The 27,500-nt window shown below is 35.5% G+C and overlaps 1 protein-coding gene across 2 annotated transcripts in view; it reads right to left on the reverse strand.

Moving 5' to 3' along the window:
- Positions 1–27,500, reverse strand: part of pard3ba (par-3 family cell polarity regulator beta a) — a 128,658-nt gene that overhangs the window by 49,973 nt on the left and 51,185 nt on the right. For both annotated transcript variants that reach the window (XM_026204787.1, XM_026204788.1), the window contains exons 7-16: positions 26,130–26,255; positions 23,885–24,321; positions 20,540–20,679; positions 20,083–20,208; positions 12,778–12,963; positions 9,070–9,243; positions 7,739–7,783; positions 2,302–2,431; positions 896–1,025; positions 328–434 (exon numbers count right to left, since the gene is read on the reverse strand). In XM_026204787.1, the coding sequence (XP_026060572.1) occupies positions 328–434; positions 896–1,025; positions 2,302–2,431; positions 7,739–7,783; positions 9,070–9,243; positions 12,778–12,963; positions 20,083–20,208; positions 20,540–20,679; positions 23,885–24,321; positions 26,130–26,255 (1,601 nt within the window). The remainder of the gene's footprint in view (positions 1–327; positions 435–895; positions 1,026–2,301; positions 2,432–7,738; positions 7,784–9,069; positions 9,244–12,777; positions 12,964–20,082; positions 20,209–20,539; positions 20,680–23,884; positions 24,322–26,129; positions 26,256–27,500) is intronic.

Consider the following 27,500-nt stretch of genomic DNA (forward strand, 5'->3'; position numbering starts at 1 on the left):
ATCGGTTTCCCCTGTGTTCAGATAAAGAGACCAAAATCTTAACGTCTTCTAGGTCTCCGTGTAACCTTTAATCTTTGTCTACAAGGCATTACCACAAATATTTAACCTCAAAAACCTGCATCTTATTAACCAACCACCCACAGTCCAAGTTAACCAAGCATTAAATGCACTGAAATCGCATTGCTTTGTTTTTAAATTAAGTCACTGCCAGCACAGAGTCTTTACAGTCCCAGTCTAACTGGTTCAAACTTATCTAGTCCACAAAATGTAGTTGATTTTATCTGTAGATTATTTAGTATGTAGTTTCTGGTAAATGTGTTTCCATACCTAAATCCATGCTCTTGGAGGACTTGTTGGTGGGGTAATCTGGGACTTTCTGTCGTTGAGGGTATGGTTGGTTGTTGGGTTTGTAGGAAACAGGCTCCATTTCAGCCCTATAAGACACATATCACACAAAGTCAGTTTGGTCAATCAAATATATCATAGAAATCGCAGAAATGCAACACTCTAATCAAGCATCTATATACTATAATAAAAACACATACACTACCTCTCAAATGTTTGGGAGTAAAATATTTTATATTCACCAAAGATGCATTTATATGCTCAAAAATACAGAAATTATTACAATTTAAAGGTTTTCTTTATTAAAATATTTTAAAATCCAATTTATTGATGCAAAATAGAATAGTTGATCGTACAACTAGATAATGCCATAAAAAAAATCTTCTTGATGGTCTCATTGTTTTCAAATCTTTGAAATAAGGCTTCAGGATTAAATACTGAGCACTGATCAAAGTACTAGATTATTTGCTTTCACAATAAGAGCACTTAAAGAAAACCAATGAACAGTGGCTGCTATGTCTGACTTTACTCTTCGAGCACTATAACTAACCGATTCTGTTGGTGTTTGTGTGGAGGGTTTGTTTCCAGCCGGCTCAGATCAGAAGGTGGACGGGGGAAATCATCTTCATCGTAATCTTCCTCCGGCAGTTCCTGTGGTCCACCAGGGGGTCTGTAAGAAGCTGTTTTGGATATATGAGTTTTAATGTTATATACTAATGTTAAAACTGATGTTTATTACACAAAGCCATTGTATGGCTTCAGAAAACAAGCTTAACTTTCTAAGTTATCTTCTATTGTATAGGCGTTTCATTGAGAAACAAAGTCATATAGGTTTGAAATGACATGAAAGCAAGTTATTCCTCCTATAATGAAAAATAAGACACACTTGGCCACGTTCACTGAGATTTGAATCATCTAACATGTGAGAAATAGATTGAGACCTTCTCAATGACTGCAATTTTCTGCACTACTGTCCCCGTTCCTTCCACCATTTAGCCATCTATTGTAAAGCGGGTCCAGAATGAATGTGTCACAAACAGTATATGCAGTGACATGAAATATTAATGCTAGTGCTAGCAAAAACATGTTAAAACAACACTTCATTAAAACTCATCAAAATTACACTTTGGTGTTAGAAATTTTTTCAGATTTTACCAAATCTAATGGCAGCGAGTGTGGAAAGCAATCTGAATTTAAAATGAGGCGTGTGTAAATATCACATCCCTCTTTGTGCGACTAAAGTACAGTCACATGCTTTGACGGACAAGAGACGCTAATCAGTAAACAATGGTTTCCCAAAAACACGGAAACGGCCTTTTGTGTTGGCACGGGCAACTCTCTGGAGAGCGGCGGGAAAGAATAGTGTGAATTTAAAACAGTTTGTTATCCGTTCTCAAGCGCTCGGCACAATTGCGAATATGCTAATAAGCCCCACTTAGAATCCATTTCATCAGCTTAATGATTTCAAGGTCAGGCCGCGTTGCATAAAAGCGAAAGAGAACGTAGCAAAAATATCGTCATTGGCTTTTTCATCCGTATTGATGAGATGGGCAGATTTCCAACTTGTAGAAGTCGAAAAAGCTAATGGAAGTGGCAGAGAAAATGAACTCAATTTCATCCCCTTATAGAGAAGCAAAGCACTCTTCACATGGTGTTGATGATGAACGCATGCTTTCTTTCTTTTTTTGAGCACTGATCAATTTCATTTGTTGCTTTAACAGTGAGAGAATTTAGATGAAATCAGTTAACATTATATAAAAGCAATTACTTGGTGTGCATTTAGAATGTAGTCAACAAGTTAAGATGGATTCACACAGAACGTGATTTGGCGACCACCAGTGGAATCTGCCACATGAGCCAACTGAATTCTGGAGCTGACTATGAAGCAGGAATTAATAGCACAGCAACTTTAGGTCACAACTTAAAGCAGCTGAATCAGTGGCAGTGTGTACTTACCAGGAGCAGACTCGTACATGCGGTTGTTTGCTGTGGATGGTGGTGCCGAACCGTTGGTGTTGTTGCTGTTTGGATGAAGATGAACAGGAGAGTCGTTTCTGGTGACAGCTTGACTGCTTTCTTGATTTTCCTTAAATATAGGGCAAACAATTAGAGAAGTATTTGAGTGACCATAAAAAGCAACAAAACATTGATCTGGAAGAAGCTAATTGGGGGGGGGGGTATGTCTAAACAAATATGGGTATTTTAAAAGCATGTTGCTCAACAGGATGCCAACATTTGGGATATTTGCCATGCAGGACAGAAAACAAGGTTAGGGACAATGAAGTACATCCCAAAATTATAATTCTCTTGGGACTTGCTTAACCTCAATATTTATTTTGCAAGTCCACTCTCTCAGGAGGCACATATAGAAATTTACATTCAAGTGTAATCAAACATAGTAACATAGTAGTTTAAAGATTACTACTGTTGTCAAAAGTGGTGAAACACATCTTGATGCTTCGTATCTAAATGTAAGCAACAAACACAACCATTTCCTGAAAGAAATTTATAGTGGTGTTAAGCAAGTATGCACTAAATGACAGTAGGCTAGTTTCCCTTCAAATTGTGCAAACCCAAATTGCGAATTGAAAATATGCCTAATGGAGAAGCGTCAATTTCGCAAAAACACCAATATATTGCAAAAAAGTTTCTACACTCAAATGAGGTGGTTTTTCAGGCAAAGCAAAAAGGGAATAATAAGCTAAACTGAAATGGAAACGATTTATTTTCCCCACGTCACACGTCACATGGCGTATGTAAAAAGTCATGCTCATTCTTCAATGTACCACTTCATAAGTGGCTGTGCTTCAGTATAAAGGGCTCTCCCTGCCAATAATGCTTAGACAATTTAGCTGTGGCTCTGATACGGCCACTGAAGCTGACGGCCACTCAATGCTTGTGTTTATGTTTTATTACAGTCTATGGTTTATTCTAGGTGTGCCTCACATGTTTCTGAAGTGGCTCTTTTTGCTGCTTCTGTAAAGATACCTGTATACGCCTCCTTTTAATAAATACAGCCAAAATCTGTTATGTTACGTTTTAGTCACATAACATTGGTTAATGGAAACGCTGTCATTTCGCAATACTTTATCAACATTTATAAAATATAGCAAATCCTTTGCACAAATTTGTAATGTAAACAAGCCTAGTAAAGACATGTGTAACGTTTAAAAATACAGCTTATCCATTTCAAACAAATACGGTTTCTATTAAATCAAAGAATCTTGAAAAAAAAAATCACGGTTTCTACCAAAGTATGATGTTGCATAACTATATATTCAAGTAGGTAACTTGAAAATTGTAATAATATTTCACAAGATTACTGTTTAACTATTTTTAATCATTTTTTTTTTGGGGGGGGGGGTACAACTGTGCATGTTTTGAAGGAAAACTGTAGATACTAAAAGAGAAAAATAAATTCTTTGAGAGAACAAGAATACATTGGGGGAAAATATGTTGAACTCGAACTGTAAATGGATAAAAGCAACCATATGACAGTTAGAAATTTTCATGAACCAAAGGCAATCCCGTCAGACAGTACTAGTCAAGACAGATACGGAAACATGTGTCAGTGTGAAGACGTGAGGCCACAGAATGATGCATCCTGATGGATTCTTCTCAGAAGACAAAGAAGCTACAGCTGTCACCGTCTGGGCATCTACAACCCAGAGGAGGAACACCGTAGACTTTATACTGTCATACAAACCACATGCTACACACGCTACTCGCGGCAATAAGCCCAGACTGACTGGATAGACATGAAACGTATTAGGATATCACCATATCAAAGTGTGCTTAAATGCATTCACACTGTACTGGATGAAAACAGATGAAAGCCTCATTCTTTTGTTCCGACTTTAAGCCTCAGTTGGAGGACAGTCATTAGCAGGGATGATGGCTCTTTACATGGGGAAGCATCATTCTTGTCATCTGCCTCCTGCTCGCTGTCTCTCCAGACGCACGGGAATCATCAATGGACTGAAGGACTGATTCTCAGGCTCCCTTTCTCCTCAGAGATTATGTTTCTCGTGAAAAATGGCTCTAAAACCCCCTTCGCTGAGCCCAAGCAACACTTCTTCACTCTGATCAATGCCTTGATGACGGTAAACGTGTTGTATGCATGTGACTAACACGCATAAATTGAGAGATGGCAGGAAAATATCAAAAGGTACATGAAGAATGGGACAGCAACTGCTTGAATCCAAACGGAGGGAAACTAAAAATGAAAAGTCAAATTTAAACAGTCGATATTATTGATTTGCGTGTTCATCTCCCACTGACTTCAGCCACTGCATCGTCCTTATTAGTGGGGCTTGTTAAGGCATGGATCACTATTACTATTGCTCACAAACCGCTGACCACTAATCTCTGGTGCAAAACACATGGAGCAGTATTTCTTAAACACACATCAATGGCGTCTCAGATGTGTGATTCCTTCAAGAAAACTCGTTTGCCCTGGTGGACAATAAAATGCAGAAAGAAAGAAAGAAAGAAAGAAAGAAAGAAAGAAAGAAAGAAGTTAGTGTAAACTAAAATAGCAGTAGCCGATGAAAAACTAAAACAGAGATAAAAATAGATTAAAGTAGAGAAGAAAAAAATACACGCACACATACATATATATTAGTAAATAAATAAAACATCAAAATTACTAAAAGCTAACTTACAACATTTTAAATAAATTAATACATACATATTTAATACCACTTTCGATACTACAGGACATTTATGGCATAAAATGTAAAAAGTTTCTCAAATTAATTAAATAATAATGTCAACAACAATGATAATAATGATGATGTTATTAATTATTATTATTTCTAAGTCGAATACATTCCTATTGTAATACAACTGTAGAATCATTTTAATTCACATTGCCGCAGTAAAATGACAGCACCTATGTTTGTGAAGCTGAAGGCTTTAACTCTTTTAAGTGAAGCTATTATTTTGGCTAAAAACAGCTGGAAGGTCTTTTAAGTATCTGTAAGAGCAAGTTAAGAAACGTGTCTTATTACAAATCTAACTGTAATCGTCTTTCTACAAAAAAAAAAATGTTCAAAACCATGTTAAACTCACAGCAAATGCAGAAATGGAGTCCACTGCATTTACTACGAAACCGCATAAACAAATCATTAGTGGCCACCCAGAACCCCCTAGCAACCGCATAGCAACATTCACAGCACACTATCATCTGAAGACAATGTCAAAGTCCAATTTCTCCTTGCATCAGTCAATATGTTCCTAACATAATCATATCCAAGTTCATTTAAATATCACATTGATTTTAAGTGTACAACTCCTACCACAACACACACACACACACACACACACACACACAACCTCTGACATCTTCAAAGGCAGTGCGTTGAACGTCTTAATCAGACACCAATCTCAAGGGAGCTTGGGTCTACAGTCCAAGACAAAGAACCAACAAATCAGCCTCTAGAACAAGACCCTGAAGCCATGGCCCCCTCCACCCCCTCCACACAGGCCAGGAGTGAGGGTGAGCTGAGGTTAGGGACCCTCAGGGTAGCCCCGGGCTGCCTTTCATTAAAACCCCAAATTGGCCTTTTATTCAAGGAACCCAAGGTGTAATCTGTTTAACTTGCAAAGAAAGAGGAGATCCAGCGAAGTAACGGGATTAGACAGCAGACTGGGTGGAGAACAGGAAGGAGGTGGTTTCACATGAAATCTCTGGAAGGTACACTGCAGTTTAAGAGTTGGGGTATTTAATACTATAGATTTAATACTTTTATTCAAGGGTTTCTGCAAATGTTAAACTTTTTAAGACATTAAGCAAATTTGTTACAAATTGAAAGGAACATGTTCTCTTAATTTAAATGTTTGGTTTTAGCAATACTTCAGAGTGTGAAAATACAACTTCCAACAGATCTCTTTGAAATAAGAAGTTGTTTTATGAGAAACTGAACAAAATGTAGCATCCTTATGAATAAAACAAGGGGAAAAAAAATGTGCCAATGGGCTCAGAAAGATCAACTTAATTCAAAGGGAAACAAGTTACAACACTGACCACTTTTTAATTTTTTTTTAATTTTTTTTTTTTTTTTTAGAAAAAAACACATCATCTTAATATGGCATCTCAAGTAAATGTATCTTAATTCAAGGATATTTAGATATTTGTATTGTAAAATAAAACAAATACTGAGGAAGGTTTTTTTTTTTAACATTAAAAGCAATGACTCCATAAATTTCAAACGTTATGTTAAGATTCAATATCTTTCAAGGCCTTCATTTGTGAAAGCAGGAATAAAGTCTTTTAAATGCATATATGTATTAAATGGACTAAAAATGACAGTAATGACATTTATAAAAAAAAAAATTAAATAAAAAGACATTTATAATAATAATAATAATAATAATAATAATAATAATGAATTAATAAAAGTTGGTAAAATATTTTACAATATAACTGTTGTTATTAGTATTATTTATAATTAATAATATTTTTATGGTGCTGCCAAGAAGTCCAAGCAAGGTGCATTTTTCCAAGGTTTTCAGTTTTGTAGTTTGTTTTCTAAAAATAATAATAATAATAATAATCATAATAATAATTAGAATTGTAATAAAATGTCTTTGATTGAGGAACAAACCCATTATGTTGAGTCCACAAACACCTTTGATTCTCTAACCTCCCACTCATTCTCTTATCACTCAACTCTGTCTGGGTGATTAATGGCATATTGATCTCTCCGTCTGCATGTGATTAATGAAGAACGCATCTCAGTAACATATCACCTTCTATTGAGCGCCATTACCGCCCACACCGATCACCATCCCTCTACCTCTAGATCGGGCTGAGGATAAGCTAATGCTCACCCACCCAAAGTCAGAACGCTGAAGGTGGAGTCAATAACTATTTGTCTTCATATTCATTGGACGGTGATGAGGAGCTGTCAGGATTTATGAACCGTCCCGCTTTAACCTTGGATACAAAGACTCTAAACTTGGATCAAGCTGCATTTGACTATTTCTGACCATTCAGAAACCTTAGCATGTGACTGATGACCAAGAAAAAAAAAAAAAAAAAGATTCAGCTATTATCTCTTGGCTGAAAACTGACATTTTATTGAGCTGCTGGCTCATGGAAATTGATTCTCTTCTCCAATAAATTTGCTTTAACACTACTTCCCATAATAGAACAGAATAAGACCATTTTGAGAAATATGCAAAAAACTAAACAAAAATGCTTAGCTAACAAACACACCTACTTCCTGAAATGATCAGCACTGACAACTGAGGTTTAAAAACGTCTCCATTATCAATTAAAAATATCATTTTAGCTGACTCTCTGTCTTTATCATGTGAAACCACCTTCTTTCAGCAAGGATATCGTCATGCGGGTTTAACACACCAACCGGTGAATGCTTAAACTTACCGCCACATTAACAAAAGGGGGACCCCAGTGAACATGGCGGACCCCCTGAAACACAGAGACATGAAAAAGACCGTAGTAAAAGGCCAACCTACCCAATAATGCAAGCACAAACTGAACACTTTATCCAGCCACATTTTCTATGTCATAAAATGTTAAAAGTGCTCATGAGTAAAGTTTCAAACAAGTATTTAGAGGAAATGCATGTGTTTACATTGCATATTTTTTTAGTGCATTAACTTGCTTTATGATAATGTTGACTCAATCAAAATGCACTGATTCAATGCAATGCCATGCTTACCAGACTTTAATGATTACATGTTGGGTCACATAATAGCCACTTTAATATATATATAAATTATTTTGATCTGATGTAGCATATATACAACCAAGCAAAAGTTTGGGATTAGTACGATTAAAAAAAAAAAAATTCTGAAAGAAGTCTCTTATGCTCACCATGGCTGTATTTATTATTATTATTATCAAAAATAAAGCAGAAACAGCAATACTGTAAAATATGACTACATTTTAGTTTTCTATTTGAATATATTTAAAAAGCAAAAAAAAAAAAATCTTACAGACCCCAGACTTTTAAACGCTTTATTCATATTGCATATATAAATTCAACACAACACATCTTAAAGTTTGAAATATCAATAGTGGAGAGAAAGAGATGCATGACACCTCATGCCCTTTACATCATAAACAGAAAAGATCCATGAAGAAAAGCCCAGAGGGTTAAAAGAAAACCAAGTGCATGCAAAGATTTAAAAGTCTTTTATTGCAAAAGAAAACTTCAGCAATACAAAAAGAAATCAAAAGAAAAGCAGACATGAATAAATAAGTGAAAAGAGCAAATTAAAATACAAGCATGCGCATGATGTTAGCACAACAGCAGGAAGAAGGAGTGAAGAACAAGCACTTTCTCATGAAGTCATAGAAAAACAAGGAGAAGAACAATCTTCAGTCTGTCAAAAATATATCTACAATGATTACATTTCAAGGACCGTCCTCCCCAAATGTCCATGATGGTACTGCAATGCCTCACATGGCTGATCCCAATTTATAACTGAAAATATTTTCAAGAGGTTTTTTGGGGGAAAATTAGCTGTTTGGGATAAAAAAAAGTCTATTTTTCTCTTCTCCTCATAGGATAACAATAGCTAGATTTAAATCTCAGAACAGGAGCACATTAAAACCATTTTCTCCTTTTAGCGAAAGCATATATTTCATGTGCTCGTACACAATAACTAACAGTCAGAGGTCACCTGAGAAGCCCTGTGGGGAAGCGGTCTGTAGCGGGACACATGGGACAGTACAGGAACTGGGCATACCTGAGCAGACGAGTGCTCCGCAGCACGCAGAACCACCAGCTGGATGGTTCCTCGGAGGTTCCCTTCAGTCGACATGGAGTGCCGCAGGGTTTCCATGGCATCATGGTTGGAGCGTCCAATCAGCGATTCACTATTAACCGCTATCAGCTGGTCATTGATACGCAAGCGACCGTCCTGCAAACAAGACAAGACAGACACTAATGTTACATGTACAACCTACTGAGATATTATAAGAGTCAAACCTTTACGAAAAAAAAGCCTTTCTGACAATTTTCAGCAGATACCTATACTAAACCTCACCTAAAAGAGAAGCTAAATTCATTTAAAAGATCTTACATTTTTATTAGTCTTAGAATTTGCATTATTGCATCCCAAATAGTACTAGTCGTAGACCGATTAATGGAACAAATTATAATACTAATAGACAGTGAGAGAGAGAACGAGATAATGAATGTAGATAATATTCCCTAAAGATACAGCGCAGTACAAAAAAAATAAAAATGACAAACCATAGTACTAGTTACAGGCACATTAATCAGATTAAATGATCTTACATTTTTACTATATTAATGATATATGAATAACTATTATTTCAGTTAAATATATACAGTACTGTGCAGAAGTCTCAGGCCGCTAGTATTTTCACCAACAAAAAAATGGTTTTAAGTCAGTTCTTTCTATGTTTTGCTGTAGTGTGTCATTAGTAAATATCAGTTAATTTTGGCTATTAAATGTAATAATCCAGTGAGTTTTTGTCTGCACAAAGAGTCTGAGAGCAGTCAGTGCTCCACACAGAGATCTGATCTGATCATCAGCAGTCTGTCTGGAATAACATGAAGAAACAGAACAAACTGAGACCGACTCAATCCAGAAGAACTGTGGCAATGTCTCCAAGACGCTTCAAGAAACCTGCAAAGCTACCTGAAAAACAATGCGCATAGTGTGATCACTCCAAATGCTTATTTAATTTAGTTCAGTTAATAGAAGTTAATTAATCAACTCTATTCATGGCATTATTTTTGACAGCATCCTCACGTTACAGCATTTTTACATAAGTGCCTAAAACTTTGCACAGTAATGTAGCTTTGCAGGTTTCTTGAAGCGTCTTGGAGACATTGCACAGTTCTTCTGGATTGAGTCCGTCTCAGTTTGTTCTGTTAAAAAATGTAGAAACTAAAACAGTAATATAAAAACAAAAGAACAAACACACTTTACCATGATTTGTATTATTGCATACCAAATAGCACTAGTTATAGACAGATTAATAGTATAAAAACTCAATTTTTTACTGTAATATTAATAGACAGAGAGAAGGAGAGGATACATGTAGATATATAATGAACCTAAAGATACAGTGCAGTATTACAATCCATAGTACTAGTTACAGACACATTAATCAGATCTTACAATTTTACTATAATAATGGACAATCTATCATTTACCTGTTCATTCAGATTGAATTTAAAATTAAATACAAAAGCAAATAAAGAAATTAATTAATACCATGAAAACAAAACTACATAAATATTTTAATGTTTTCTATAATAAGTAAATAAAAATGAAATACAAAAAGTAAAAGCACAAATCATATGACAGTTCTAGTTTAAGGCAGATTAATCAGATATACTACAATATTAAAAGGTATATAATTATATACATTATTTTCAATGAACCAGCACTATTTGGGGGGGTAAATCTGTTATGACTGAATTACTGTCAGACTGAAACATGCAGCTTAGTTAGGACCACTGCTACTGTTAGCAAGCTACTCCCAACACTACAGCCCTGTAGTGTGATTTAAAAACATTTATGCAGTGTAGCCCCACTGTTAAATGTTTAATGCATCCCACTATGAATGCAGACACAATTACGGATGCATATCATTAGCGTGAAAGGGCCGGGCCGGAATGAATTGGATTAAAGTTCACAGCTGTGGTTTCCTAAATAAAACTGAGCTGAGGAGGAACAAAAGAGATTAGCAGCTAAAAGCCACTGGAGCCACTAAAGACTCCTGAGAGTCTGTCGCGGCGGATGATGCTGACCCCTGGGTGAGGTCACTGACCGCAGACCACCGATACTGACCCGGGAGGGGGTCTCCTGCAGGACGGACACAAACACTTGTGCCCATCTATTAAGAAACTATACTCATGCACACATAAGCAGACAGTCTGGAAGCCCGCAACCTAAGATGGCCTTGTGAAAGACGCTCCCTCCTGAAGAGCTCTAAAGATAACCTACAACAGGTTTCTCTTCATTACTTTTAATTATGATTTATTTATTTATTCCAGAAATTAAGATGCAGTTTTTTTTAATATTCATGCTCATTTGATCTCAATCCTGGAGTGTAAATGCTAGAAGAGCAGCAGAAAGTGTGTGCGAGAGAGCGCAAGAGAGAGAGAAGGGTGAACAGCAGAAGTCAAATGAAGAGCTCAGCCTTTGAAAACGTCTGTTTCTTTGAGCGTCTCTCTGATGGGGTCTGTGATGCAGCTCGCTCTCTGAGCCCACTCTCCACTGGAGTGCTGATGGGGCCAGAGACGCAGCTCCACCTGTGAGCCCACTCTTGATTACAGTGCTGATAGGAGACAGTAGATGTGCTCTTATCTGCACACAGACACAACACCTGCTGCCTGACTGAAATGATTGCGGAGAGAGGAGGAGAGGAGTATTCATATTTCTATAGCGGCACTAGGTGAGCTTAACCTATAATAACAGACACAGCATATGCCAAATCAAAATGATGAAGCTTAATAGGCTATGAAAAAGGCCACTTTTCAGAAATTATCTTTAGTTTCATCCATTTTTTTTTTTAGTTTGGGGCCACTTTTGGGTGACTCAAAATTACCACACTGCAGTATATTATACATTATAAGTAAGATTTGTATTATCAGTTCTCCAAATCATAGTAGTTACAGGCAGATTAATCTGAAAATATTTAGGTTTTAAATTCAACAGTCAACTATGCCTCATCAATTTTGCATCTATGTACAATATTTTATTGTAAATGTCTTATTCATATTATGTTAACCAATAAGCTTGAATTAGTTAATGCAATTGCTAACATAAAATAACATGATTCTTTTTCAGTGTGGTCATCAACTAAAACTAATAAATATTTTTATTTATTTATTTTCGGTAAAATACAATAAAATAAAATAATTTGGGTCACAACTAACCAAAATAAAATGAGTTTTATTTTAGCTTAGTTAGTTAAACTATATAGAAATAAAAAGGAACTGAATGACAATGAAATGAAAGTGGAAAATATTTAAAACCAAAAGCACTTTAAAAAATTCCTAAAACTTACATTAAAATTAAATTAACAATTGAGAATAGAAAAATAAAGGATCCTTTAAAATATTAATAATTACTAAAATAGTATATAAATAAAAACATTTTTACATATACTATTCTTTATGTATTTTTTAACCAACTGCATAAACATTGTGTCATGAACTATATTATATTTATATATTTATAAAAGTATATGTATTTAATTTTAAGGTTTTAAAGGTAAAATAACGTATTCTGAACAACAGTATATAATATTTATAACAGTGTATAATTTTTATTTATAGACCTTTTTTTAGTAGTTTTCGGGGATAAATTACACCTGTATGCCATTCTGTGAAGAAATACGCAGGATTGGAGTGACTTTTATGATTGGAGCTCACAGATGAACGGACGCTGGGTGAACGGGATGCTCTTTACCTTGTGTGCAGCGCCGCCGTGGATGATGGACTTGATGAAGATGCCCAGGTCTTCTCCAGTCTCTCGGGACTTATTACCCTTCAGACTGACCCCCAGACCAGCTGAGCCGGAGTCACTCAAAGGAACTTCAAACATCAGCTGCTCTCTCCCGTCCTCCGAAAGCTGCAGACCCGATGGCTCTCCTTTCTGCAAATAACAAACACACACACTTAGATCTGTATCTCAGTTGACTTTCAAAATCGTGTGAATCTTAGCATTCATCCCAGTTCAACATCTTACCCTACTACTTACAACTGGATTACTACACGTGTCATTATTGCCTGCAATTGCAAACTACAAGAAGAGTGGAGATTATTGTTAGAGGTAATTGACAGTATGTCACAGACACTCGATAAAGTTTAACACATATTGAACCTGGAGCGCTCCAATAAGATAATGGATGAAGTGATTTTCATCTAAATCTTGAGATGAATGAATATTAGCCTACCTTTAAGAGTTTAGGGGTCAGTTAGATGTTTTTATGTTTTTGAAAGAAGTCGCTTATGCTCAGAAAGGCTGCATTTATGTGATCAAAAATGCAGTGAAAACAGAAATATTATTACAATTTCAAATAACCGCTTTTTATATTAATATAGTTCAAATGTAATGTATTCCTTTGATTCAAAGCTGAATTTTCAGCATCATTCCTCCAGTCTTCAGTGTCACATGATCCTTCAGAAACACTTCTTACTATTACTGATGTTGAAAACAGTCGCTTCATAATTTTTTTTGTGGAAACCGATGATTATTTTCAGGAAGTTTTGATGAATAAAAACTTCCAAAGAGATATTTTAGAGATGGATCCCAGTTCAAATAAAGCCAGATGTACTGAGTGGATGAGGAAGGAATAATGATGGATGAATATATAAAGCAGGGTTAGGACAGAATGAATGCATGTCTAATGGAGAAGCAGGAAAACACGTTGGGGGTCATTTGATTTGAACGTGAAAGAGTGTGATCATGAGAACGTGCTAGATCAAAAGGAAACATAATAAGCTTATGGGGGTTGGGGAACGACATCATTTAAGACTAATAACTCATTATTGAGCACACTTCGGCACACACACCCACAACTACCCACACATTTCACTTCTCTTTTTTCTTTGGCCCCAAAACATCATACCAAAGAGACCAAGGGTGTCAGTGCCATGGTCTTTGACCTTTTCTCCACATCCTGTCCTTCTTCTCGCCACTATCGCATCAATAAAACATGGCAGAATAGCCTAGAACAAAGTGCGATGGCTAAACGTGACCGACATCGTTCTGGAAACCACATTAAGCAACAGCATTAGCCTGTTGGTAAGCTCCTGTGGAAATGGGCCAGGAAGTAAAAGAAACAAAAACGACTTTGGAAGAACACAAAGTTGGGCAAAAAGCATTAAAGCAAGAGCTAACGATGAAAAATAGGAGGGCCAATGGGGCAAAGCTTCAAGTAGTCCTTTTAGCGCATCCTCTTACTGATGATAATGTGTCGTACATGGCCTGAGGCGGACGACAAATCAGAGTCTTAGCGCACAATAAAAGGCCTGTTTGTAAGGGAGGTCAAACTTTGGTCCCAGCGAGAATATCAGATTGTCTGAGATGCCGCTCTGGTGGTCCTATCAACACTCCAGGCCCAGGCTTCACATGAAGACCCCCTGAGGGCAAACACACACTCATATGCTCTCACAGACTGCTTTAACTAAAGTACATGAGTAAAAGTTCAGTGGTACTGGAAAGTTAACTAGAATCCACAGCAGGAATGTGTGGATAAAGATAAACAGCTTTGACTTGATAGATAAAATATTAGATTTAGTCATCATCATTAATATTAACAACAATCATTATTATCATTATTTTTTGTTATTGATGACATCAAAACATTATACTGAATATTAATATCACTGTCACTGCAATTATTATTATCATTATTAATTATTGATGACATAAAACATTATACTTTATTAAATGTCACGACTTTAATAGGTTAGATATTATAGAAATAGCAATTAACAACTATATAATAATAACAATTAACATTAAGATTAAATTATATAAATATGAATATTTTTATTAATATTCATATCACTTATTAATATCATTATCAATTGACATTATCATCATCTTAATACATAACGTATCATATTAAGAAATAACATTAATTGGATATTACCTCTTACAGTAATATGAATTATTTCAGTGTAAAAAGAGCATTTAATATTGATCAATTGATAATATAAATAATTTAATAATATTCAATATTAAAGTAATATTAATAAATAATATAAATAGTACTTATGCACTAACTATAATGCATAATTAATATTAACAGTGACTAAAATTGTTATTATTTCTAATTTTTCTTCTCCAAATAATAATAATAATAATAATAATAATAATAAATTATTATTATTATTATTATTATATTAGTTCTATTAATTTATGATGACATTAAATAAAAAATACATAGGGAAGCCCATTTCTGTCACTGTCAAAAAAATAATAATAATCTCAATGTAAACTCACAATTCCGAGATTCGAGATATAATTCTGAGGGGGAAAATTATTTTCTTTCAATTGCGAGTTTATATCTTAAATCCCACAATTGCGTATTATAAAGTCAGAATCTCGAGATGTAAATTCGCAATTTCTTTTCATTTTATTAAGTGTTGGAAATACAGTCAAAACTGACACGTCAATGAAATATAACATTGTTATCCTGAACACTTTCCATTTTATAATATTTGAGCAACAAATATCTTCTTCTTCTGAAAGCAGTCCTATAATACCTTACCAAATTCACAAAGAATAACCGCAACGCGAAACCCAAACAAGAATCAATTTGCCGCACTAATAGAGAAAATGCAATGTGATTCACACAGCATTTTGAGAGGAAGTCTTTGTGTCATTTACACAAAAATAATGCACAGGAAATGTGTTTTGATGCCCCTGGCTAGAAGTCAATGCACCTTAACCCAGATACTGAACTAAATTAGAATTGATGTCAGAAGGCCGTTTGCCATTACACAAAAGCATCAACAGTTTTTATATTACGCACAGCTTTTAAAAATGTCCACTGGGTTTGGAAAGAGGTGGCCGTGACCCACATAACAAATATAATTAAATGGGTCATGACGAAGCAGAACACATCCTGTGTGTAGGAAGAGGAATTATTATTAAGACCATCTCAAGGACATCTAAATGCTCCACCGGCCCCGTGACCGACCTCTCTTCCTGAGAGCACATCAGTGTGCAATGTGTTGTCTGACCCCTCCATCCTCACAGAAAACCTGTCCCAATCAAACAGCAAACTCTACAGATCCTTCAGAGTAGACATTAGGATTGTGAACTGGATACAACAATACATATTCGGCTCCTACAGCAAACATCCTGTGAAATATCACATTACAGTGGTGATATTAGATTAAAGAGTGGAGTTTAGATCATTTATCTGAAATATGAGTGTACCTTGTTAAATATAGACATTTTATTATTATGTTAAATACATTTTTGCTGTGCATGTTGGAAAGATCTAAAAGCATGTCTAGTGGGCACAAATATATATAAATTTAATGTGATGTTTGGCTGATTTATTGCTACTGGCTATCAGGTATAATTAATATGTTGCTGCAGACATTAATTTCACCTACCGCATTCATTTTCCCCAAACAAAACATGGCAAATTGATGCCAAATCCATTCGGCTTAGCTTTAATGCAATGGCGATATTTAGACATTTACAGTTTGCCAAAGCAATCTCATTAATATTTATTTATTAATATTAATATTAATAATTTACACGACAAGCCCACAGATTCTTGCATTTGTCTGATAATTGAAAACTCATTTCTACACATTAATTCAAAAACAAAATATGTGAATCCACCAGAGGTTTATCAAACACTTACATCTATTAAAAAAATGCATATAATCCAAGGTATATTTTTTATGAATTGTTAATTAAAAGGTAATGATATTAATAACTTTTTTTTTATATAAATAAAAGTGTAACTTTATATTAACTGCTACTAATATTAAAATCAATAAAACTATTATGAGTATTATGAAATAGCCTTATTAATATGAATTATTAAGGTAATTATATTATCATCAGTATTGGGACAATACATATTCATAATAATATTGGTTAATATTAATACTTATCAACAGATACATTAATAAAGTGGTATCAGCATTAATTACATTCATTAATATTACCTTTTAATATTGATAGCCAATAATAAGATTATGCATTGCTATTAGTAGAGTTAGTAAACATTTACATCTATATGTAAATAATTAATAATTAATTAAATAATTATTTTATTATTTTCTTGTTCGCCTCATTGGCTAATAATCTAGTAAAACAAAATAATAATAATAATAATAATAATAATAATAATAGCCATGTTTTTTGGGCATGCAAGTGGTCTAGACCAGCTTGAACCAGTTAAAGACCATCCTGTGCCAGTTAGAAACCAGCTAAACATGGTAAGATGGTTTTAGCTGGATTTTCCAGCAGGGCCGGACGTTTCGTCGACACCATCTTTCACACATCCAGGATGTCCAGTCACCGTGACCAGATCCCAAAGGGTTTCAGTCAGAAAAACAAGACTTTAACTCTGTCAACGATCTCTAAACACGAATCACGCAGACCGATCCATCACACAGAAGGACACCATGAAGCTGCTAACAGGATGGACATTTATGGTGCAAGTTAGCAAGCTAGTTTCCTGTGCAAAGATCTGCTGGATTCTAGCAGACTCTTAGAAAAGATAAGATCAAAAAAGTTCATTAGCCAAATCTGCCTTTGGGAATTAAGATGGTGTATTTTGTGTTGACAGTGTCAGTGTCTGAATACTGTATAAAGGTGGGTGTTTATGGAGGGTATTTCAGGTTTGGATACATTCATTGGTTGGAATTAAATATACAAACACACACACACACACACACACACACACACATCCTCTAAAAAGACAGATGGTGAAATCTACTCAACACTGTCATTATATCTTTTCATAGTCTTCCATTCACTGAAAATATTTCTCCCGAGTGTGTCATTTTTCTTTTTGCCTGCCGTCGCATTTCTGCTGTAATATACCCTAGCTAAGCAGTGGCACAGCTTACCCACTTTGAATTTGAATAGGGTGGAAAACGGAGGAGGTTTTTCTCTGTTAATGGATACTGCAGTGCAGCTCTTTATGATTTTTTTTGTGCCTAACGAGAATTAATGGTCCAATAATAATCAGTGTCAATGACATACAGCTGCTCTTCTTGAACAGATCTGGGACAGCAAAGATTTAACAAAGTACAAAGCAGCTAAATTCATCAATAAACCCAAAATTTACCCATGCACAAGTTTTCATTTTGCAATGTAACACAATGTTTCATGTAATAAAAAACTATATATATATATATATATATATATATATATATATATATACACACTTATAAAAATTTAATATAACACTACTTCTATTTCTTTTTCAATCTCAATATTTATCATAAAAGAAAAAATACATATAAAATGACAATAGTAATATTATATATAAGGTTCTAGGGAATTCGATGAATAGAGAAGGTCTGGCCTGATTTGTACAATCTTAAGACATCAAAAACCTCATTGAGGAAGTAATGCATGGAAGAAATGACCATTTGTAACAAGGATTATGAATTGTTTGGCAGCTCTCATATAAAACAGGCACATACATATGTGTGTAGGGTGACCCGTTTAAACCCAAAGCCTTTGATGAGTAGACACTACAGTCCAAATGAACTGAGGATAGACCGAGACACAATGAAGGGATGCATTCTTTCTTCCTGTGATGGGAGACCCAGGGGCGCCACAATTGCGGTTTTACTCATTGTTTGGTTTCTAACGGCTCTGATGTTTAGAAGGAAAAGATGGACCAGTGTTGGCCTGAGGCTTCCTGTTAAACCGCTGTGTCGTGTGGACAACTTCCTGTCACACGCTGATTCGACACTTTCAATGTTAAGGAGGGCACTGCTGGAGTTTTGTAAGGTTTTCTGAATAGCCTTAAAAGTGATAGAATGTATGTCTACAGTATGAGACTTTTTGGCCCATTGTATTATCCATTGGTTAATATACATACATACACACACACAAATAAAGAATTTCTATTCTTTGAGCGAATGTCCCTTTAATGTTTATTATTATTATTATTATTATTATTATTATTATTAATAAATTATACTCTAAATAAGAAACTATCTGCCAGCAGCTGGCGGTAAATGTAATTAATATGATTTGATCAAACAGCTGATTCATTCAGGAATTAAGTAAATGGGATATTTATCAATGGGCATTTTTGCACCAGTATCTTGAATTTTTGGGCATAACTACATTTATGGAGTTGTTGCCCAGAATCATATTTGTCAACAGCAAACTATATGAAATGTAAGATCTGGGAGCAGGGCCAGTGCATTAACTATTTTCTAAATCGCATTTTTTTGTATAACTAATGTAATAAGTTAATAATTATATAACTGTTAAGTGGTAGAGCATTGCATTAGCAGCGCAAGGTTGTGGGTTCGAATCCCAGGGAACACATGTTAGGTAAAAACTGTTAGCCTGAATGCACTGCAAGACGCTTTGGATAAAAGCGTCTGCTAAATGCATAAATTTAAATGTAAAATAAGTTAACCCATTAAACTGAAAGCCCTAATATATACACACACACACACACAGGTGCCCAAAATTGTAAGAACACCTGACAGATCTGAAAATATTGACCTTTTTTGCCTCCAAAACATAATTTAAATTTCATAATGTTCATGAAACATGCAGATGGTTTCCGAGAACAACAAATATCAGATGAAGCGAGTCATGCTGTTTATAAACTTTTAACTTCCAAAATTTGGTATGTCCACCTTTTGCAGCAATTACAGCAGCACATCTCTCTGGCATAGTGTCAGTATATTTCCTGAGAACTTTAACACTTATGTAATCGTATGCCTTCTGCAACTCAAGCCAAAGGCTTTCCTTTGAACCTACAGTACAATAGATCGGTCCAGTTTATTTTCCAACTGGCCCCAAATTAGCTTGAAGGGATGGAGGTCTGGACTTTGAGGGAGCCAGTCCATCATTTTTCGATGTTCCAGCAGATTCCTTCCATCGCAGGTAGTTCTGGGTATTGTAATGGCCAATTAAACAAAAAGAACTGAAACCTCTTTAATATGCCAAGTGTTCTAACAATTTTGGCCACCACTGTATAATTTAAGGGACTGTTCGTTTCTGCTACACTCTGAAGTTTGGCAATAGTCTTACCAGCTCTCTGGGCAATGCCTCCTCTTGTCTTCCAACAACCAGAGACACGGTTTCTCCCAGTTTGGTGCTCCGAAGCATAGCCACCAACTCCTCTTGTGTGCGTCCCGTGATGTCCACTCCATTTACCTAGCAAAAGAGAGAAAGCTATTTCCTGTAACCGTCAAAACGGAGAGCAAAATTTCCATTTACACAGTGCCGAGATGGAAAACATGTCAGTGTTAATTCCATCTCAAGGCCAGGTGCAATACAAGACAGACAATTGGCCTAATTACGTCAAGGATGCATTAAGCCTTCTGAAACAATATCTTTAAAATGTATTTAAAACAATACCTTTTAATTGAATGACTGGCGGGAGAGGAATAGCATAATTTAATGTCCTATAAATAAGCAGTGATTTTGCATTTTCCAGGTTGGGCTCTCGTGAGTGAATTGGCGCAGGATGCATGTAATACTGTACCTCCAGGATACGGTCTCCAGACTTGAGCCGTCCGTCTTTAACAGCAGCTCCGCGGGGCAGGATGCTCTTGACCATAATGGGTCCTGGACCATGAAGGGACGAGTCTCTGGTTACCACGGTGAATCCAAGGCCCTCCATACCTGCAGACAGAAGAAGGCCAGAAACATTGAGTATGTATTTAATGACCCAGTGAACCAGAAAACCAGACAAATGCTCCTATTGCCGTTTTCACCAGTGTGTTGTATACTCAGCCGTGTGGAAAACAAAAGCCAGACTAAGTTCTGAAAATATTTTACCCTGTTGTATGATGTAAAACATCATTCTTCTAAGGTTCAGGTCACCAAAAAAGTGTTTGCAATTTGACCCCCAAAATGTCTTCAACAGTGTCCTGAAGACTTGCTGAAGAATACTGCCCTAGATTTTCACCTTAGTGCTTTTCATACCAAGTGAATAGATCATTTCCATCATGCAATGAGAACATTTCACCAACAAATGTGTAAATGTCAATGGATATTAAGTTTTTGGAATGCCCTTTGAAATTACATAATTCGTTTTTTTGTTTTGTTTTGTTGTTTGACTAGCAATAATCTTTAAAAATACAGTAAATCAGGTTTAAAATGTAAAGGTCTTCCATAAAAAAATGACCGCCAATGAAAGTTTATTTTAAAATACTTCTAGGAATCAAAATTCTAATCTTTGAATTAAATTTTGCATTCTTCAAAACAATTTGGAACTGATTTTGAAAATTTGAATTTTTGAAACGAAAGAAATCTTATTTTCCATTATTACAGCATTGTTTTTATACATCTATAATTAGTAAATTTCAGAAAGGCCAATGACAGTAGAGTGTCACTATTTTGACCAAAATCTGCTTTAGAAATGACAGTCTATGAATATGGGTTTTCCAAAAGTGGATACTGATTTCTAGAGAGCAATATGGTAGAAATGATGCCAATAACACCTATTCAATTTAATGATAGCACACAAGGAGCAGTTGCCTGTTATGACCCTCATAGGTCTTTACAGACTGTATCAAGCTCATCTGATCCACGATCAGGTCAAAAGGTCAGCGGTACACTGATGATAGCTTTCAAGCACTCTGGACTGATAGCCTGTGTTTAAGCTGTCGGTTTCTCTGCAGAGGCTTGAACACCTCCGTCTCCAGCCCTGCACACTGATAAATGTTTCCTTACGGGGATTAGACAGCTCTGCACTTTAATTTCACACGTGAACACATCTACAGGAGACTGGAGATGCAGAGAGCAGGATGCAGGATGAGGATAGAGAGAGAGAGAGATGGTGTGAAAGAGGTGTGATAGAAACAATGACAAAGGCTGTGGTCTTAAAAGGTGATTAGAGGAAGTTGAAGCACTGGATGAAGGGAAGCTGAAAAGAGATGGAAGAGTGAATATCATTGCAACATGTCAGGGTCACATTTCACCCAAAAATCACTAGGGAGAATTTTTTGTGTGTATACATGAATATATATATCTATGGAATAAATATTCAAATAAATGCAAAATATATGTAATGAATGTAAAATAAATATACATTTATATTTATTTTACATTAAGTATATTTTACGTTTATTTGTATATTTATTGCATAAATATGTATATTTATTTTAATATTCATTACATAAATATACTTACTGCTATATTTTATATTAATTTATTTTTATATTTATTGCTTTAAAATTCATAAAAAAAATATATATATATTTTATATAATTTAAAAAATAGTAAAATTAGCATAAGGCAGATCACTACCAAATACTGTAGTAATTTAAATATGCATCTTTATCACAATTATATTATTGTATTGTACTGCTACTGATATAGGACATTATAGCAAATTATACTTTCAAATTATACTTTCTTACATTAATGATCATTTGTGGAAAATGCACTTATTTGTCATGAAATATTACAATGAAAGAATGACATTTGCATGAGAAAAATGTAATATATGTATATTCAATATATATCTACATACATATATCTTCCTTTTTTTTACTTTGATTTTGGGCTGAGATATGGCCTGAACATGTCATATTAGGTGCGTTTACATGGACACTTTTTGCTTCCGTCAGAATGAATTCATTCTGATTGACGAATCTGAATGTACCGTTTCATGAACGCGGAATAAAGTGATCGGGTTGACATGCGCATTTATATGTCACAAGCTTCTGATTGGATTTACTTTTCTGACACACACACACTGCCTGAATATACAGTTTCCCGCTGTGGTTTTAAAAAGCACACGTGATATTTATATACTTCGGGTCCTAATTAGGCGACTACTAGCACATGAACGGTTGTGCTGCTTAACGATACTTGAAAAAAAAGGTGTAAAAGTGTCCCTTCCCGCACCCAAAGCTAGTCATCTGTTGATGAGAGTCTTAAACAAGGACTAGTGGGACGTGGTAATGTTACACTTCACATACGCTGAGTGAAAAGGGGATTTTATAATGAAAGGACACTTATTTATGACACTTTATTCACCAGGAAGAACAGCTCGTTCCACGCGTCATACGTCATTACGCTTTTTCTATGTCACTGCGCATGCGCAGTCCAGTTTCGGTTTTCAATCCGATCAAGTATTAACATGTCCTCTCGCTCGGATTACAAAAGGAATAAACCACCCCTTACAATCCGATCAAACTTTTAGTCGGATCTGGCCAATTCAATCCGATTGACGTGTTTACATCTGACTTTTTTTATTCTGATTGTGCTTCTGGTCCTATTACGACCGGATTAGTAGGGTCCTTGTAAACGCAGCTATTGACAGGTTTCATAAGATTCACCCAGGAACGCAATAAGAGAAGAACTAAAGAAAAAAAAGAGGCTTAAAGAATCATGCTAAGAAAGTGATTCCCTCTTGTCTCTTGTCTGAAGGGACACATGTGATTACTGAAGCCGAGAATTGCTCTGTCTCTCTCTCTCTCACACACTTGAGGGAGAGATGTCATAGAGGATAGCGGCCTCTTCAGCATACTAAAGATGGCAAATGATGAAATCTCGAGTCCCAGAAGAGCACCTGACATTAAAGTTTTAAACAATAGCAGCTGTCAATCACATGAGAGGAGCGATAAAGACAGAGAGGTGAGGAAAAAAGGGAGAAGAACAAGTAGAGACATTGCTATGCAGCAGTTTTGAGATGGGTTAAATCGCAGGGCTCATGATGGCACCTTCTGGTCAACTGAACAAAGTTTCTACGATTCAATCTGTAAATCAACATGAAATGACATTGGCAACCCATTTTATATGCATAATGTGATATAATTTTGAGCTAAAAACTTTTTTTAATTCAATGGGTATTGATCTGATTTCACAACCAGCTTACCTTTCTTTAAATCGATCTTCATTTTCTTCCCAGGCTTTTTGCTGATCATATCAACCAGTATGGCGAGGGCAGGGATCTTTTTGGGGGCGGGGCTCTCGCTGCCATCTTTCAGGGTAGGTGATGCACTGACTGGAGGAGAAGGCGTGGCTCTGTGATGACTTGTCTGGATGGGGGTGTGTCTTGCAGGCTGAAACTCCTCCTCTTTTTGGGGTGGAGTCTGTGATGCAGGAGGCTCTGGAGACGGCGTCGATGTATTGCTCGGGGTGAGCTTATGAACCAAGAAAGGACTCTTGACTTTAGGGACCGCAGGGATTGGTTCGGTGTTGTTGAAAAGCTGCCCAATGAGACTCTTTTCATAGAGGAGCCTGTTTGCGACAGGAAGCACCTCCAAACGTATGGTGGGTGAGGACATGGCTTGGCTAAACACTTCTTGAGACCTAAAACATCAAGAATGAACACGTCTCACTGTTCTGTAATGCATATTTGTAGTTAACATGAATTCAGCCTCCTTCATTACCACCATTCAAGAGAGAGAGAGAGAGAGAGAGAGAGAGAGAGAGAGAGAGAGAGAGAATGGAAAGTAAATGGAAATTCTATAGGCTGAATTTCCATGTCATGTTGACTTCAACATGGAGTAATTTTGTAAATCATTTGCAAAATGAATAGCATACATTTTGACACTTTATTTATGTTTTACGAACTTTGGACAAACAAATTCATTCAGCTTGTATTTTACAAATCGGGTCCAATTTTGTTTTATTTTTTTTATTTTTTTTTGTCCCTTTTGATTATGCAAATAAAATAACACTTTTTTTGCCCATCTATATGGTGTTTATTGGTACCAATCAACATAATAATAAAAGATTGTTATATATGCGAAGTACTGTCATTTTAATTTGGAATTTAAATGGATTTTAGAAAGGTTAGGTGCCAAATTTTAGATCAAAGCAAAAGAAGGAATTTCTGATTAGTTGCCCCTCACGGTTCAGTGTTATTTGCATAAAATTAAATATGGCACTACACTAATGACGTCCAATTGATATGCGGCAACATTTGCATAAATCGTATTTTACAATGACTTCGGTTGGCTAATCCAATCAGACTTTTTATTTTATATAAACCTATTAAATGATTTCATGACTAACAGCAGATGTCATTTGACACAATTCAAGCGGTGTAAACGAAATTTTTACACATTTTTAACACAGTTGGGTGTCTTGTTCCTAATGGTGTAAAACATAGTTTTAAAAAATTCGCTGGAAATATATCAACTTCAACCATAGTAAAATATTTTTTAAATTGTGAATTGTAAATTCTGATGCCTCATTCGCAGTTGTACAACAATAAACACAAATTTGTTTAGTTTGCAAATCACAAATTAGGCTCACATCAACACAAGTTAATGCTTTTAATGCTTTTTTTTATTAGTACGAATAATCTAAATAATTCTTAAAACTATATCAATCATATCACTGTTACAGAAGCAAAAAAATTGATGCTTTAATATGGAAAAAATTCTTTAATATTTAAAACTGAATAGATTTTAGGCAGGAAAGCCCAATTTAATTTCTAAACGTGAAAACGGTGACTAATTTAATCAGATTAAGATTTTGAAACATCCATTTTATAACATTTTCGAACAGTTATCAACAAGTACAAGCACAAAATGAATGGCCAACAACACTAAAAGTGAATGGATTAAATCGCGTAGCGTTAAATGTGCAAACTTTTGCTTTAAAGCAAACTTCAGATCAGGACACCGCATGAGATGTAAAACTGACCTGCTTGATTGAAGTCTTTTTGCTTTACTACTTCAAAACCTTTAACTCTCCTAGCCATTTCTCTAACTTTTCCTCTAATAGTGCCACTTCGTTTAATCTGACGCTCTTTTGAAGGCTGTCCGATACTGCCGATGCCACTTAATAGGGCAATTCCACACTCGTGGCAAGAGAAACCCATTCTCTTTTGTTGTGTTAAAGCTATAGCACTGAAACTCTGCAAGAAGGTGAGGAAAATGAGAGAGGATGGATAGAGTGATAGATAACAAGGAGGACAAAAAGGTTCGGGGCGATTGTTTGCACGCTATGAGCGACCAGGACAGAGAACAGTCGCATGAAAGCAAAAACAACACAAAAGATGGATAATGAAAGAAGAGAATGGAGTGGAGAGAAAGAGAGCGGGCAGATGATTAGTAATCGACATGACAACAATGAAAGTGTGACGGATGAAAGAGTCAGACACTCACTGAGCGAAGGACTTGTCTATTAACTCAGTGTCATTGATCTGCACGATGCACTCGTCCTCTTCAAAGATCCCCTCGCGTTCAGAGCGGCTGTTCTTCTCGATCACTCGGATATTTAGACCCAGAGCCCTGATGAAACAGCCAAAAAAGAGCTTTCAGACAGGGAAGGGCGTTCAAAAAATAACCGAAGATAATTTGACATAAGTAGCTGAATCACAACTGAAAATAATTTCTGTAAAATGTCTGTAGTTTTGTTAGTACAATACATAAAATGATGGTGGAACTGTGGCCTAGTGGTTCGCTTGTTCTGACAGATGCAGTGGGAGGTTATGTCAATGATCTAAAATAATGATCTAATAGAAAAAATTAAAAATAAAGTAAAATCAAATCAGATATTTCAAATATAATGATAAAAAAATGGAGATGTGTAAGATGTGTCAAGCACTTATTATAAGCAAAGTTTAGGGAAATAAATTAATGACATAAAAAATATTGGAGGATTTAAAAGTGGAGATATGTATGTACATATGTCCAGAATTTATCATAAGGTGTAGGACAAAAATAAATATATAAATGTGGGAAAACTGAAAAAAGGTATATGATAAAGTATGTGAAGTATATAGAAAATGGAAATAATATAAATATAAAAAAAATGCTTTTTTTTAATGTATATAATAATTTAAATAAAAAAATCAGACATAATTTAGAAACTTTCTCAACTCTCAAAATAGCAGAAATCAACATCTTTCTTTTTTTGAGAACAGATCTTTCCAGACGACCCTTTCGATGATCAATTTTGTGATTACTGGGAAAATGAACTAAACACAGGATTTCATTTGCTGTTACTTCCTGTAAGATTTTAGGATTTTCCTTTGAGACTTACACACCCTAAAGAGTAGTTCACCAGGCCACCTACAGAGAGAGGCTCTGTTTCCATCCGGAGCTCAACAGGGCGCACAGGAACAGGAAGCATGTCAGCGTCCACCAAGGGAGGACTTCCTGTCATGCAGCACGTGTGTGTGTCCTTGCCCTGAGCACTTAACATTTGACCTGTTCATCCATTCTGAAAGAGCCATTCTCCTAGCTACTTCCTGTATGCGTGTGTGTGGACACTGTTGACTAATAACTTTGATATTATGAAAGTGAAACTAAGTAATGGACGCATGAACTAGATAGTGTTTGTTACCTAGATAGCTTGTTTAATGTAAAGGCCAATGCTGAAAATACAATAAATTATTAAAAAAAAACTGTTAAATTCAGTTCAAATGTGATTCATTATAGTAAATGAGACAAGCTAACTAAATTATTATACAAATCAAATCAAAGAAAAGACTCAAACATAATTATGGTAAATTACATGTACTGATCATCTGG

This window comes from Carassius auratus, chromosome 26 (genome assembly GCF_003368295.1).
Source record: "Carassius auratus strain Wakin chromosome 26, ASM336829v1, whole genome shotgun sequence".
NCBI classification, from domain to species: Eukaryota; Metazoa; Chordata; class Actinopteri; order Cypriniformes; family Cyprinidae; genus Carassius; species Carassius auratus.